We start from the raw sequence: 17,631 nt of genomic DNA on the forward strand, positions 1-17,631 counted from the left end.
TGGAGGGGGTAGCTTTTCCTTTCTTCAGGAGATCTTCCCAACCCAGGGATCGAACCCAGGTCTCCTGCATTGCAGGCAGATTCTTTACCAGCTGAGCCACAGGGGAGGCCCAAGAAAACTGGGAGTAGGTAGCCTATCCCTTCTCCAGCAGAACTTCCTGATCCAGGAATCGAACCGGGGTCACCTGCCTTGCAGGTGGATTCTTTACCAACTGAGCCATCAGGGAAGCCTCTGTTGACTTGGGCCACTAGATAATACTGTGTCCTTTTCTTCCTCCATACTGTCTCACCAGGTGGGGTCACAAATCGTTGTGGCTTTACTTTACTCCTGTTAACACTGAAATTAGCATTTCTAGGCACTGCCTTTCAGTAACTGCCTACTGAAAATATCTATCTAGATGAACCAAAGGCACCTCCTATTTATTCAACATGCCTACATATGAACTAATCATCCCTCCACAAAATGATGTGTTTCTTCTTCATAATAGCTTCCAGCCATCACTAAGAAATTTGGGTGTCATACTTTCCCTTCTTAAAACCCAAGTTCTGTCAATCCTATCACTTAATGTATTTCTTTTTCGCTTGTGTGTGTAGCGTATATAGTCTTTTTGTTTTTCCATTGCTGCCTCAGATCAAGCTTGCAAAAATTTTCACTTGGAACGCAACAGCAGCCTCCATAGAAGAAGCCTAATAAACTCATTAAGAAAAATCAATACACTGGCAGTAAAAATCAACATGTAAAGAGAGATGAAGACAGATCTTATAAATATGATTCTATTCATCGAAATTCACCTTCTCATGGGGATTCTTCAGTAATCACTGCTGACACTCACTCTCTTTCATTGCCAACTTTGCTGGTTTAATTTTATTAAGGGGTCAGATGGTTTTCCTGCACATCCTAATAACTACAATCTTCACATCCATTATCATCTACCCTCTATTTTATATTCCACTCTGCAATGAGTATGCTTTCTAAAATGCTTTTCAGTGCTCTCCACTACCTGGTTACAAAGACCTAACTTCGTAACAGACCATTCAAAACCTTTTTGCCTCTTGTTTTTCAATCACATCAAGTTATTTGTGAAACTTGCATGTATTGTAGACTTGTCTCTTTGACTTTACACATTTTATTCCTTTGTCTGGAAAGCTTCACTCTCCTCCCTTGATTTCTTAACCTGGTAAATTGAACTCCACCTTTAAGACTTGCTCAAATACAAGTCTCACCCATTAAACTTCCTTATGCAATCTTCAAGTTTCCTTTCCTCTCTCTCTCCGTTCTCAACACCTGTTCTAAACATTGTTCTATAGATACCCTTTCAATACTCATTTAGGTGTTTATGAATAGGTTCTTCCAGCCCAATAAAACTGACTTATGGCCTCATCATGCCACTGAAATGTCTCTCTCATCATTGAAGAATTATTAATCCAGAGACTTCCCTGGTAGTTCCAGTGGTTAAGAATCTGCCCTGCAATGCAAAGAACGTGGGTTCAATCCCTGGTCAGTAAACTAGGATCCCACAAGACACGGGACAGCTAAGCCCATGCATGCACAACTAGAGAGTTGGCATGCTGCAACTAAACGTGACACAGGAAAAAAAAAAGGTGAGAAAAAAAAAAGAATCATAAATCCAACAGACATGGGAATTCTCTGGCAGTTCAGTGGCTAGGACTGCATGCTTTCACTATCAAGGGTCCAGGTTCCCTGGCCAGGGAACTAAGATCCTGCAGCAAGCACAGTCAAACAAATTAATATTAATTTTATTTAATCTTTCTTTTACATCTAACATCACTGACCAAATGCATCATACTAGACCTGAGTTTGCAGAATTGAATAGATAACGACTTTTAGATGGCACTAGTGGTAAAGAATCTGCCTGCCAATGTAGGAGATGCCAGAGATGCAGGTTTGATCCCTGGGTCAGGAAGATCCCCTGGAGTAGGAAATGGCAACCCACTCCAGTATACTTGCCTGGAAAATTCCACAAGAGGATCCTGGCAGGTTTTAGTCCATAGGGTCACAAAGAGTTAGACATGACTGAGCATGCATGCACGCACGCATGCACTTATCATTAAAACAACTCACAATCAAATGGTACTGATAGCTATCTATACATCCTAGTTGCAATAATATGGCAAATGCTGAGCAAGGGCCATATTCTATTTACCTTTACATCCTGTGTACCTCGTGCCTAACATGGTAGTTGAGGGAATAAATGCAGGCAATTTAATACAAGTTCTTTTATGCTGTCTCCTTATTCAGCTTCACCAATCCTCTCATCTTAGGAAAAGATCACCTTTTCCAAGGAGCCACTGATTCCAGTTACTTCCATGTACTTTGGACCTTCATCTCTTATTTCTCTTATTCTGTCAATCTTTCTTGTAAAGACTATAAAACTGCTTTCAAGATCCTGTCTTTTCAAGGTAACAGTGGCAATTCCCTTGTCTTGCTGAACACTCACGACATCTGTTTCCTAGGCTCACAAAGTACTCTTTCATCGTCACGCCAACCTGCCAGCTAATGCTCCCATCACTTCAACGGAAACTCTGCATCCTTGAAGATCACTAATACTAGAAGATCCTAACTGTAAAACCCAATACCCTGTTTTCATCCATCTGCCTCTACTTCTTTGTAGAATTTGACATTGCTGGCTACCACTCCAAAAACACTCTTTCCTTGCCTTCAATAATGTCACACTTTCCCACATATCTTCCTTTGTCATTGCTCAGAATGAAGAGATCAATTTTCAAGCAAGTCATGAAGGAAAGAAAAGAATTTTCTCATTGATGGTTGTTTCAAGGTTTACAGGTACATAAAGTATAGGTATAGGTAACAGAGTTACCACATGACCCAGCAATTCCATTCCCAGGTGGATAGGAGAGAACTGAGAACATGTCCACACAGAAACTTGTCCAGGAATGTTAATAGCAGCAGCATTCAAAACAGAAAAAAGTGGAAACAGTTCAAGGATCCATCATCCCCCTAATGAGCTGCAGAAATCTATACTTTACGTTCTTCTCCAGCCAGGTCACATGCAAAGACCTACTCCATGGGAACACGCTTAGTTCATATTCGAGACTCCTGACAAAAGTACCAGGACAATGCGTAGGTGATAATATTGATTTGAGTTACTTCTCACCATCAGGTATTTTTTCTCCTCCTGGTCCTGGCACATTGAGATGGCGTCTTGAGGTGGAATCATATTCCAAAGTCCATCACTTCCCAAGATAATATACTTGTGCTTCTGGGGGTCAAGAGTATGGACGCTTGTGTCTGGTTCAGGTGACACCACAAACTCACCACTGAAGAAATCATAGCTCCACAAATCACCTGGGGAGCAGGAGGCAGAAAAAGCCAGAAGCATTATTTCCATGAGAGTAGTATCCCATCAACAGATTAAAGAAGAAAATCTACATGTCCATCTCAAAAGATGCAGAATAGCATTTGATAACATTCGAAATCCATTCACCATTTTAAAATAGAAAAATTCTTAGCAAACTAGAAATTTTAAAAGTTAATTCTCTTATTAACCTGATAAAAGCAAGTCTTCTATCACCACTTTTCTTCCAGTCCTATACGAGGAATCCTTCTCAACACAGTAAGAAAATAAAAATATATCATATATATATATATATATATATATAAGAAAGGAGAAAATAAAACTATCATTACTTGCAGATAATTTTATTTCTATATAGGAAATCAAAAAGAAATTAGATAAAGTATAAGATCAGGAACACTTAGCAAGGTTGCTAAATACTCAATAAATAAAAGTCAGCAGTATCTCTATATAACAACAAGAAAGAGAAAATATAAAATTTTAAACAATTCCATTTACAACAATGAACCAAATGCAAGGTACTGAAAAGTTTAACAAAAGGTATGCAAATCTATCTGGACAAAACTATACAATTAGATTCCAGATTATCTAAATACACAGAAATAAATTCTAATCAAAGACAGGAAGATCATGAAGATGTTAAGTCTTCCAAAAATAACTTATAACATTTCAGTGTAATTCCAACTAAAGCCCCAAAAGGATTCTTGTAGAATTTGACAAACTGATTCAAAACTGTATAGAAGGGAACCACTGTATATCACAGGGAACTCTACTCAATACTCTGTATTGATCTATATGAGAAAGAAGCAATACTCTGCAATGATCTATATGAGAAAGAAGCAATACTCTGTAATGCTCTATATGAAAAAAGAATCTAAAAAACAGTGGATATATGTATTAATATATGTATAACTGATTCATTTTGCTGTACAGCAGAAACATGACATTGCAAATCAACTATATTTCAATAAAATATTTAAAAATACATTGAAAAGTAGAAAAAAAATAAAATGTATAGGGAAGAGCAAATGGCCAAGATTAACTGAGATAACTGTGAAGAAAAGATAAAATGGGGAGAACTTTCTCTGTAAGTAGGAGTCCTAGTGGCTAACTGAAAACCTGTTAACCCCTAGGTCAAGAAAATTCGATGTATCCCCCTATATCAAATCAGAAAGGATGAGTGCCAGTCACTTGGAAGAAAATTGCAGAGATAAAAATGAGCATTTTTATGCTTTTAACCTATCTTTGGAAGCTAAAAAGTTTTAACCAGTCTTTGGAGGTCAATAGCTCACCCTTTCAGTGAACCAGTAAAAGAAGGTTCTTACATTGTTATCCGCTCCTTGATTCGCTCCGCATAAAACAATGCCTAAAACTTCTGCCTTTCAGATCCACTGGATGGAGACCTCAGAATGTTCAACATAAAAAAACTTTTAGTTGATTCAGGTCAACAACAAGATCAATAAAACTGAAATAGGAAGAAAATTTATAGAAACAATCTATTCTTTTGTGATACACAAGATAACTAACTAGGATAATATAAACTCTTCTGCTCCCCGAAACAGGATGGAGGGGACAGAAAGGAGAAAACAAATTTCTGCCTCTTTTGTTTGTTGTGATATTCTTTGGGGAAAGACCTTAAATTAAAAGCAAAAAGTTTTCAGACAAGAGGATAAACTGTGTGTGCCGCTGCTAAGCAGGTCTGACTTTTGCTAAATAAGAGGAAGTTCTCTGTCCTCTCCTTACTCAAACTTCACCATATCTTCCCATTAGAAATACTGGCCATTTCAAATATGCTCAGAGCCCAAGGAAAGAATAGCTCGAATCAATTACTCTAATATAAAATAGCAACTCACTGCTAAACCAGCCTCTTGAAAGGGGCGATTCATTCTTCAGAGCAACAAAAGAGAACACATATGACCACTAAAAGCTAGTTATAATCCAGGCCAGCTCACAAAGACACATTCATCTCTTTATACCAATAGAAGAAAATTCCCTGGTTGAAACTATAAAAATGAACATGGATGGAAAAACAGTTAAGATAAATATTAAAGTAGCAATTACAGGGTTCATACGTGATATTAAAAGTCTTCAAAAGTAGTTTTCCCCCAATATTTGGAATATTGCCATTCCAAGTAAGAACATAAATTTACATACAGCAGAATCCCTAATATGTCTAAAATTAAAATCAAGGTTAAAAAAAAGAAACTCCATCTTTCAATCTAATGCAAACTATATGACCATGAAGAAGGGTCACAATTTCTCACATATAAACTAACAGTACTATCTTTATAAATTGGAAAATATTTTAAAATAAGTTATTTCACATGGCACAAAACCCAAAAGATACAAAAATCTCTGTTCCCATTCATGTGCTTTCTGGTTCTCCACTTAGGGAACAACTGCTGTCCTCATGTATTCTTCTAGAGATGTCTATGGACATATATACAAGTATATATGTATACTCCTTCTACATTCTCCCAGGCTTGCAACTTCCAAATCACTAGTCTCCAATATGCTGTTATCTTTTTTCTTTCTCACTAAACCTCAATGCATTTCCAGAAAAAACATATATTTTTTTAAATTTCTGAAAATGTTTTTTTTAATTAATTAATTTTTTTGTTTTTGGCCATACCACGCAGCATGAGAAAAGGGCTTCCCTGGAGGCTCAGCAAGTAAAGAATCCACCTGCCAACGCGGAGACACGGGTTTGATCCCTGGGTCGGGAAGATCCCCTGGAGAAGGAAATGGCAATCCACTCCAGTATTCTTACCTGGGAAATTCCAGGCACAGAGGAGCCTAGCATCACCAAAGAGCGACTAAACAACAACTTGGCACGTGGGATCTCTGTTTCCACACCAGGGATCAAACCTGTGCCCCCTACAATGGAAGCAAGGAGTCCTAACCACTGGATCACCAGGGAAGTCCCAAACTCTGGGCTTTGAATGGAACTACATATCAATAACCTCAGATATGCAGATGACACCACCCTTATGGCAGAAAGTGAAGAAGAACTAAAGAGTTTCTTGATGAAAGTCAAACTAAGATCATGGCATCCAGTCCCATCACTTCATGGCAAATACATGGGGAAACAGTGGCTGACTTTATTTTTCTGGGCTCCAAAATCACCGCAGATGGTGATTGCAGCCATGAAATGAAAAGACGCTTACTCCTTGGAAGGAAAGTTAGACCAACCTAGACAGCATATTAAAAAGCAGAGACGTTACTCTGTCAACAAAGGTCCGTCTAGTCAAGGCTATGGTTTTTCCAGTGGTTATGTATGGATGTGAGAGTTGGACTATAAAGAAAGCTGGGCTCAGAAGAATTGATGCTTTTGAACTGTGGTGTTGGAGAATCCCTTGAACTGCAAGGAGATCCAACCAATCCATCCTAAAGCAGATCAGTTCTGGGTGTTCACTGGAAGGACTGATGTTGAAGCCGAAACTCCAATACTTTGGCCACCTGATGCAAAGAGCTGACTCATTGGAAACGACCCTGATGCTGGATTGAGGGCAGGAGGAGAAGGGGACGACAGAGGATGAGATGGTTGGATGACATCACTGACTCGATGGACATAAGCTTGAGTAAGCTTCGGGGAGGAGGACAGGGAGGCCTGGCCTGCTGTGGTTCATGGGGTTGTAAAGAGTCGAACACAACTGAGCAACTGAACTGAACACTGAACTTATAGATCAATTCGGATAGAAATGCCATCTTAACAATATTATGTTTCCCAACCTGACAACATGGTGTATTTCTTCTTTAATCTGAACATAAGGATATTTCTTCTATAGAACCACAGACAGGAAATGTCATGCTGATCCAGAATTGTGTAATATAAAACCCATCTTCAAATTTTTCCAATTATCTCAGTCATGTCTCGCTTTTTGGCCACACTGCATGTCTTGCCTGACCAAGGATCAAACCCGGGCCCCCTCAGTAAAAGTGCTGAGTTCTAACCACTGGATCACCAGGGAATTTCGCATTAATTCTTTTCTTTTTTTTTTTTTTTAAGAAACATTTATTTATGGCCGCAATGGGTCTTTGTCACTGATTTCTCTAGTTGCAGCAAGCAGGACCTTCTCACTGCAGTGGCTTCTCTTTTGCAGAACATGGGCTCTAGAGCTCTCGGGCCTCAGTGGCTGCAGCGGGTGAGCTCAGCAGTTGTGTACACAGGCTTAGTCGCTCCCCGGCATGTGGGATCTTCCCAGACCAGAGATCGAGCCTGGGTCCCATGCATTGGCAGGCAGATTCTGAACCACGGGGCCACCAGCAAAGTCCAACAACCCTTTTTTTAATGTCCAGGATCCACTCAAGGATCATTCATTGCATTTAGTTGGCATATTTTTAGTTGTTTTTAATCCAGAACAACTCTAGGTTTTGTGATTTCTGTCATTCATGACACTGACAAACGACTGTCAAAAGTCTCCAGGCCAGCTATTTTGCAGAATGACCCTTGATTTAGGGTTTTGCTTTCTGTTTGCTTCCTTGTGTTCTGCAAGATATGAAGGCTTGTGTTCAGGTTAAATTTGGTTTTGGCCGGAATACTACATCTTTCTCAGCTAATCACATTAGGAGGGACAGTGTCAGTCTGTGCCACTGGCAATGCTGAGTTTGATCATTCGTTAAACTGCTGTCCACCAGCGCTGTAAAGGTATCCCCAAGTAAGCTGTACAGTGATAGTTTGAGACTGTGAAATATCCTGTTCCTCACCAAAATATGCCAGGTTTTAGCATCCATTAATGATTCTTGCACAAATCACATGTTACTGTAATGGTTGTAAACTGAAGACAGAACACTAACATTTATTAGTTGTCTTTCCCTATTTATATATTTTTGGCTGCACTGGGTCACTGCTGCACACAGGCTTTCTCTAGTTGTGGCGAGTGGGTGTTAGCCTCTAGTTGCAGTGCTCGGGCTTCTCATTGTGGTGGCTTCTCTTGTTGCGGAGCAGAACCTCTAGGGCCTGGGCTCAGGAGTCGTGGCACACAGGCTTAGGTGCTCCACAACATGTTGAATCTTCCTGGACCAGGGACCGAACCTGTGTCCCCTGTACTGGCAGGTGGATTCTTAACCACGGGACCACCAGGCAAGCCCCTAGTTATCTTGTCTGAAGAAAAGCTTTCCATTCTTCTACTTCTTTATAATCTTTTTGTATCAGTATGGACTTACGGAGTCTTCTGCACTTCAGGTAGACTCTTTACACTGCGCCACCAGAGAAGTCTTCTACATGGCTTTCAGTTCAGTTCAGTCACTCAGTTGTGTCTGACTCTGCGACCCCATGGACTGCAGCACACCAGGCCTCCCTGTCCATCATCAACTCCTGAAGCTTACACAAACTCATGTCCATCAAGTTGGTGATGCCATCCAACCATCTCATCCTCTGTCGTCCCCTTCTCCTCCTGCCTTCAATCTTTCCCAGCATCAGTCTTTTCAAATGAGTCAGTTCTTCTAATCAGGTGGCCAAAGTATTGGAGTTTCAGCTTCAGCATCAGTCCTTCCAATGAAAATTCAGGACTGATTTCCTTTAGGATGGACTGGCTGGATCTCCTTGAAGTCCAAGGGCCTTGCAAGAGTCTTCTCCAACACCACAGTTCAAAAGCATCAATTCTTCTATGCTCAGCTTTCTTTATAGTCCGACTCTCACATCCATCCGTGACCACTGGAAAAACCATAGCCTTGAGTAGACAGACTTTTGTTGGCAAAGTAATGTCTCTGCTTTTTATTATGCTATCTAGGTCATAGCTTTTCTTCCAAGGAGCAAGCATGTTTTAATTTTATGGCTGCAGTCACCATCTGCAGTGATTTTGGAGCCCCCAAAAATAAAGTCTCTCACTATTTCCATTATTTCTCATGGCTTTACCTGAGATCAAGTGAGTAGGAATCAGAATTGAGCTAAGTGTTTTTATCATTGGTCTAGGGTTTGTACACCATTAAATGGGCACAGAATGTCCTTCCTCTACATACTGGAGGGAGGGATACATCGTGGCAGTGTTGCTAGTTGCCTGTTCAATGGCCATTTCCCTTTTGCTCTCACTAGGGGCACTGGAATGATCCCAGATGAAAAGGAGGCCTTTCTTCTGGGGTTCAGTGAATTTGCTGCCCGCTCCTGAGGCACACTGTGGCCAGCAGGGTGCAGAACACCTAGCAGCCCTTATCCCTACAGAATTTCAGCATCAGCTCCACACCTTCACTCCTCGAGTGGCTTCCCACGAAGAGGTTCTCTGCAACTGTCGTCTCATCTAATCCATCCTCAAAACTCAACCAAAATCATCTCTTTAAAACAGATTTAAGGCGGATGGTGGTGATGGCTGCACAACAATTTAAATGTACTTAATACACCTGAATGGAACTGAATTCTTAAAATGGTAGATGTTGTTATAGGTCTTTTGCCATAATTAAAACACACACAACGTAGTTGTTGCTCTAACTCTGCAATAGTTTACTCTTGCATAACTCTTAACCACAGCCTAGAAAAATGCAGTATTTTCTCACTTGATCAATGCTTCTTATTCTCATACCTCTGTTCCAGATACCCTATTCATAGTCCCTTATATTTGCCAGGCCTCCTCCTAGCACAGAGCTGTTCACAAATGCAGTTCTTATGCCAAGAACATATGTTCTTCCTCTATTAGCTTTTCGTAATTCTTCAAAGCTCAGTTCAAACATCACTTTAGTGGCTCTCCAGTTAGGTAAAATATTCCTATTTAAAGTTCTCTTTAACACACATACAAATACTTGAGTTGTCATTTTTTACTTCTTTTTGTGATCACTTGATGAACGTCTCTCCCATTCTCTAAACCTTAAGCTTCCATGAAGGCAAAGACCTGTGTTTGGCATGCTGTTGTTGTTCAGTCGCTAAGTCAGGTCTGACTCTGCAACCCCATGGACTGCAGCACACCAGGCTTCCCTGTCCTTCACTATCTTCCAGGGTTTCCTCAAACTCACGTCCATTGAGTCGGTGACGCTGTTCAACCATCTCATCCTCTGTTGTCCCCTTCTACTCCTGCCCTCAGTCCTTCACAGCATCAGGGTGTCTGCACCCAAATATCTGTACAATGCATCAATGATTTCTAAGACTCACATGCAGTTCCATCAGGGAGACACTAGGAGGCACCTTTGCTACATCTGCACTCAAGTAATTTTGATCAACAGTACAAATTTTGATAAGCAAACTTCTCTCCCAAAAAGCTAGAAGAAAAATGACTATTAACCATAAGAATGGTGCTAAATACTATAATTTAATTTTACTACGGGCCAATAAGAATTACCATGAAACAAGTCAAACTTTAAAAACAAAAGCTAGAACTTAATTTCTTATATTTTCCCCCCATGTGCCAGAATAAAGACAAGTAAAGTAATAATAACAAAGTATTTCTTTTAGCGTAAATATTCAAATCTAAAGGATATTATCTTTTTAATGCTGTACACCTTAAACTTAATGAACAGTACTGTATGTCAGCTAAATCTCAATAAAGGTATTTGAGGTGAAAATATGTGATAGAAAAATAAAATCAAGAGAAAAAGCAGAACTGATGCTTTTCATTACTGAAACAGTATCATCTCTCCCATATGTCTTTTTATATGAAAAGATCTATTTCCATACATTTGTTTACAAAATTACATTAACACAATTGTCATAGGACATTACTATAACAATTGTATTTTATCTCCTACATGGTGTTTTGCACTGGTTGAGTGATCTTTCCCATAAACTATGACCATGTCTTCCCTTTTTAAAACAATAGTAGCAAACCCTCTCCTGGGTTTCGACTCCAGCTAGAGCCCCATCTCTGCTTCCCAAATTCCTAGGACGAGTGTCTAAAACTTGTCATATCAAAATTTCCTCTTCTCGCTCTTTCTTGAACCAACTCCAGTCACGACTGTGGTCTCACTATCCAACCAAAAGCTACTTTGTCAAGGTCACCAATGACTTTCCCATCACCTCCCAAGTCTGCTTTACCTGAGCTTTCAACAGTATGTAAATACATTTTTTTTTTAAATTGAGGTATAACTGACATATAAGGAAATACCTTCTTGAAATACTTTACTCTCTTCGTTTTCAGGACACTCTCCTGAACTATCTTGTATTTCACTGGTGGCTCTTTCTGTCTGTCTTAGCCCATTCCTCCATTCATGCCCCTCCTCTTAACAGTGAGAATATCTCGGGCTCGGTCACTGGACCCTTCCCTGTTTCTTCCACTCCCCTTTTCTACCTACACTCAACCCCTTGATTCAGCCACAAATGATGACTTTAGCCTGGCTCTCACTAGCTGATTCTCACAACCAGAAGCCAAATGGATATCACTGCTTTAATATCTGATAAGCACCTCGAATGTAACTTGTCTTAAACTGAATTCCTGACCGACCCCTACTAATGCACTCTGCTCTTTGCTACATTAGTTAACGGCAACTCTTCCTTTCAAGCTCCTCAGTTTAAAAAAAAAAAAAAATCATAAAAAGGGCACTCCGGATTGCTGTTCCTTGTGCCTGAATTCTCACGCCCCGGCCACCCACAGGCCTCCATGCCTTCATCCCTTCACTCCAAGGTCATCTCTTCAGACCTCCTCTGACCATTCATTTAAAAGTATAACTCCCACCTCCCACAATGTTTACTGCTTTATTCTTCACGTCAGCACTTTCCACTGCATACCACAATATATATTCTACTTATTTATTTTAGCTTATCATGTTTCCCCCTACTATAAAGTAAGATTCATGGGTCAAGAAATCTTCAACTGTTTCCTTCACTGGAGAATCCTCAAAACCTAGAGCACCAGGCATTTAATAAATACTTGGTGAATGAAAAAACAATCATGAAAAAGCGGGGACTCTGTGTGTGGTTTCAGAACATTTGCACATACTGATACTTTTTAAGAAGCAGAGCTTAATTCCCCTTCACTTAAGGGCAGGAAAGACTGCGTGACTCACTGCTAACCAAAAAAAAAAATATGGAGGAGGTGATGAGATGTCACTTATTTATGACACTAGATCATAAAAGCACACTGGCTGCTACCCTGTCCTCTCTCAGATCATTGCTCCAGGAAGGTGGCTGCCATGGCATGAAGACGCAGCAAACAGCCCTACAGAGAAGCCGGCTGGGCGAGGAATGGAGGCCTTCTGGCAACAGCCATGTGAGTAGGTTGTCCTAGAAGTGAATGCCCCACCCCATTCAAGCTTTCAGAACAAAGTCATACTTGACAGTTTGACTGCAATCACCCGAGAGACCCTTGAGCCAAAACTACCTAGCTAAGCCATTCCCAGGTTCCTAAGCCACAGAAACCATGGGAGATGATATATGTTTTGAACTGTTAGGTTTGGGAATATTCTGTTAAGACAGCAATAGATTCTTAATACAGCGGGATTTTAATAGCCTGGTATAATCCCTTGGGGGAGAAATTTGACATTACATAATAATGCTAAAGATATACATATCTTTATACATCTTGGACTGAGCTTTCCAAGTGACATGCCATGGATGGTTTAAGTGTGACCGTGGGTCAGCAGGTGGGTCCTGAGTGGCTAGAACCTCTAGGTCAGTTGCCCACAGCCTTGAGTAGCCTTCTCTGTTTATTCTAAGATATTATATTATTTGTGCATCATGGTATTTTAAAAGTTGGTGAGTAATGTAATGTAACCCAGCAATTCCATTCTAGCTATGTGCCTTAAATAAATCTCATAGATGTACACAAGGAGGTATTTATTGCAGCATTTTTGATAATAGCAAATGTGTGCCTATAACCTAAATGTCCACCAATCAGGGCATAGAGGGAAAAAATAGTTTCATATTGGAACTGAAAGTACAGCAGTTGATGCACGAACTAGAACCACATAAACATGGATAAATCTAAAAACAATGCACAGTGAAAAAATAGCTAGTTGGAAAAGCTGTTTTGAATACAATGGAAATCTAACCAAGGATCAACTATTTAACATTACCATGCACTCTCAGAACTATAAGAAACCCAGTTTTATATTCTCTAGCTTCCGAGCCAATGTAGACATCTCTGTCAACCACCCAAGCGCTTCTAATGAAGGAAAGGCTCACTACAGTTCATAATATAATGCTGCTTATTATTTTTTATCATTTGCAATAATTCTGTTTTACTGAGCTAAAATATGGTTCTCTCTTTTATAGTTCATCACACCTTTTTTCTTTTTGAGAATTTTCACCTGTTGCTCTCATTTTTGCATGTTCAGTTTTTTGAAACATTTAGTACTTGGAAGCTCCCAGCCCCCTACCCCATTTGGCTGAGTCACACAGCTTGTGGGATGTCAGTTCCCCAACCAGGGACTGAACCCAGGCCATGGCAGTGAAAGCCCAGAATCCTAACCACTACGCCACCAGGGAACCCTCAGCACCTTTTTAAAACCAGGTTAATTTCTCTTCTAGATGACAAAACTTCACAAATACTGCTACTGCTACTGCTAAGTCACTTCAGTCATGTCCGACTCTGTGTGACCCCATAGATGGAAGCCCACCAGGCTCCCCCGTCCCTGGGATTCTCCAGGCAAGAACACTGGAGTGGGTTGCCATTTCCTTCTCCACAAATACTAACCCAGCTATAAATGTCCTCAGTATTTTGATTCCAGGCTATATTCTGTCCAGTTATCCTGTTTAAGTTTAGGAGAGTGGCAGCAGCATTCAGTGGAAAGAGTTGAAAAAAATGTTTATTTACGGCTGCGTCAGGTCTTATTCACACTCGAAAGCTTAGTTGCCCTATGGCATCAGGGATCTTAGTTTTCTGAACAGGGACTGAACCTGCATCCCCTGCACTGAAAGGCAGATTCTCAATCACAGGACCACCAGGGAAGGTCCAAACTTATACTTGTAAGTTGAACAAAGCTGTACACAAAATCCCACCTACATAGACTTGATCGATTGACTAATCTGGAAAGGCAGTTTCTTAACTGATAAGTAGAACAGTCTACTGTATTACTGCGTTTTAAGACTATACTAATTTTTTATGGCTAAACTACACCTAGGGGTTTCCTAGGTAAGCTCAGTGGTAAAGAATCCTCCTGCCAATGCAGGAGACATGGGTTCGATCCCTGGGTCAGGAAGATACCTTGGGGAAGGAAATGGCAGTAGAAGGAAACCTACTCCAGTTTTCTGCCTGGAAAATCCCATGGACAGAGGAGCCTGGAGGGCTACAGTCTATGGAGTTGCAAAGAACTGTACATGACCAAGGGACGGAGTATGCATGCATGCACTTAACACTGTAGAATTATTTTATGCTCATTAGCAATCAACAAAAGAGAAAGCAAAACAAAAAACCCTAGTTCTCTCTCAAATGAAATGCTATGAAAGCAGATAATTTCCCAAAGCATATTTTGAACTTAAACCTAGCACTTTTTATTTACTTCTATTGAATTTCATATTATTAGGACCAGCCTACTTTTTTTTAAATCTCATCTAGAGATCATTTCAAATGCATAAAGTGATAAAAATAAAAACATGACAAAGAACCCCCATCTTTACTCAATTCATTATTGCTGACATTCTGCCCCATTTGCTTGTTTTCAATCTACATATGTATAAAGATTCTGTGCATGTAACCTTGCAACAAAAGTGTTTTAAATAATGGTCTTTTATCCCTAAATACTTCAAAGTGTATTTTCTAAGAATAAGGACACTGCAGCTATCAGCTTCATAAATTTATATTAATATAATGTATACCTAATATACCACCTATCATTCATATTCTGAATTATTCGATGGCCTAATAATATCCTTTATAGGATCCAGTTGAGGAGCTGGAATAGCATTTACTTAGAACATTTCTTTAGCCTCCTTCACCTAGATTGCAGCTATGCATTCTTGACCAGGGTACTACCTAAGGGATGTGTGCATCACACATCTGGAAGCATACAATGTCCTCAATAGTGACGGTAACTTTCATTATCCAATGTGTTGCCTGATTTCTCTACTCTCTAATTACGATTTTTTCTCTCTGGCAACTAAAAGTAGTTAAACAATGCTAATAATATTCTGTTGCTGACGTACTTCTGAATATGCATAATACACAAAATTGAGAACTACACACATTATTTCTTTCTCTAGTTAACAAATGCTGAAACTAAGGGGGAAAAAATTGCATCACTCAAGATCTCTTCAAACACACACTAATCTATTAATTTTGTATGGATTAGTATATCTTGCAAAAAACCCATCTAATAGTCTTATTCAGCCTCCACCTCCCCACCCTTGTTTTTGTTCAGTTGCCCAGTCGTGTCCGACTCTTTGTGACCCCATAGACTGCAGAAAGCCAGGCTGCTCTGTCCCTCACCATCTCCCGAAGTTTGCCCAATTTCATGTCCATTTCATTGGTGATGCCATCCAGCAATCTCATCCTCTGACACCCCCTTTTCCTTCTGCCCTCAATCTTTCCTGGCATCAGGGACTTTTCCAATGAGTCAGCTATTCGCATCTGATGACCAAAATACTGGAGCTTCAGCTTTAGCATCAGTCCCCCCAACGAATATTCAGGGTCAATTTCCCTTAAGGTTGACTGATTTGATCTCCCTACTGTCCAAGGGACTTGCAGGAGTCCTCGAGCAGCACAGTTTGAAGGCATCAACTCTGGCATTCTGCCTTCTTTACGGTCCAGCTCTCACAACTGTATGTGACCACTGGGAAGACCATAGTCTTAACCATATGAACCTTTCTCGGCAAAGTAATGTCTCTGCTTTTCAACACACTGTCTAGTTTTGTTACAGCTTTCCTGCCAGAAGGAATCATCTTCTGATTTCACAGCTGCAGTCACCATCCACAGTGATCTTCAAGCCCAAGAAAAGGAAATCTGTCACTATTTTACCTTTTCCGCCCTCTATTTGCCATGAAGTAATGGAGCTGGATGCCACGATCTTAGTTTTTTTAATATTTCATTTTAGGCCAGTTTTTTCACTCCCCTCCTTCACCCTCAAGAGGCTCTTTAGTTCCTCTTCACTTTCTGCCATTTCCCCACCCTTAACACCATCCCAATAAAAACCAACAGAGTATGTAATAGAGAAACTTGACTTAGTAGCAGTTCATAAGAGAAATATCTAGAGATCTGAGCTTAATAAGTCAACAAACGTGAAAAGATTACTAAGCTAATGACAGTCATGATTCTAAAACTCCATTATTACAAATACAATGCTCAGGGAGCAGGAACTACATATTTCCACTGTACTTCAAACTGATCAGACCACATCTTGCAGTGTCCTCAATTCTGGAATCACATTTATTGAGGGAAACATTCAGAGGGATGGACAAGACTAATGGAAGGTCTGAAATTAGCCTAGAGAAACATGCTAGCCAATTCTGAATAGGTAAATGACTGTCATTATGCAAAAAGAAAAGGTAAATACACTGCCCTGTCTGAAAGCTTCACGGAGACAGATTTTAACTCATAGAACTGTCTAATAATGCAACAATTTGTCCTTAAAAACATAAAGTAAAGCCCACTGAAGATATTCATGTGTGCTGAATTGCTTATCTGAATTACTCCAGCACTGTATCTGAACAGAGCAGGAATGTTAGAAAGAGGAACACCAGTTGGTTTTTCTGCTCTTTTTGCTGCTCCTTCACCTGCTCCTTCTCCTCCTCTCTGTAGTCACTTAAGGGTTTCAAGGCTTACGTGAAAAGCAAGGCACACACACACTTCACATATACCAGATAAACTGGCATCTGCTTCTCTAAAGTGAATTCACCTTACTTTTGAACCTGGAATAAGACCTTGCCCTCAGTCCATGTTGAGTTCCCCGTGAAACTCCTCTCTATTCTTCAGTAATATTAATTCCTTGCCTCCCATGCCCTTGGGAGCTCACTAATGCTGCAAATGGCAATAGCTAACTTGAAATCTGCCTGAAAAGCAAACAGAGGTTGACTCTCACTCTCCCCCTCTTTTCCTTGCTAATAACTGGAGGATCAATTATATCACATATATACTATGAGTGAATGGCCTGGGTAACTAAGGCAAAACCCATAAAACAGGGGAAGTGCTTAGAAACTGCTACAGGCCCCCTAAATGGCACCCTGGCCTCCAATGTTATTACCCTATAATTTTAGCCATTATGATCCTTTAGAAACTAACTCGATCATGTCACTGCCCTACTTTAGTAAACAATAATAATAACAACTAACATTTACAGAGCATTTACTATGTACCAGGCACTATTTTAAGCACTTTGCATGTTACCCAATACCCCCAACAGTATGAAGCAGGCCCCACTTTACAGCTGAAAAAACTGTCACTATATATTAAGTAATTTTCCCAAGTCTGTACAGTAAATGACAACACTGGGATTAGAAACCT

General features: G+C 40.1%; 1 protein-coding gene across 2 annotated transcripts in view; it reads right to left on the bottom strand.

Annotated features, from left to right (window-relative positions):
- The window catches only part of PPM1D (protein phosphatase, Mg2+/Mn2+ dependent 1D), a 64,524-nt gene that overhangs the window by 11,273 nt on the left and 35,620 nt on the right, over positions 1–17,631 (bottom strand). For both annotated transcript variants that reach the window (XM_055400200.2, XM_055400193.2), the window contains exon 4: positions 3,137–3,327. In XM_055400200.2, the coding sequence (XP_055256175.1) occupies positions 3,137–3,327 (191 nt within the window). The remainder of the gene's footprint in view (positions 1–3,136; positions 3,328–17,631) is intronic.

This window comes from Moschus berezovskii, chromosome 20, assembly GCF_049115385.1.
Source record: "Moschus berezovskii isolate FMDL1 chromosome 20, NW_MosBer_1.0, whole genome shotgun sequence".
Taxonomy (NCBI): domain Eukaryota; kingdom Metazoa; phylum Chordata; class Mammalia; order Artiodactyla; family Moschidae; genus Moschus; species Moschus berezovskii.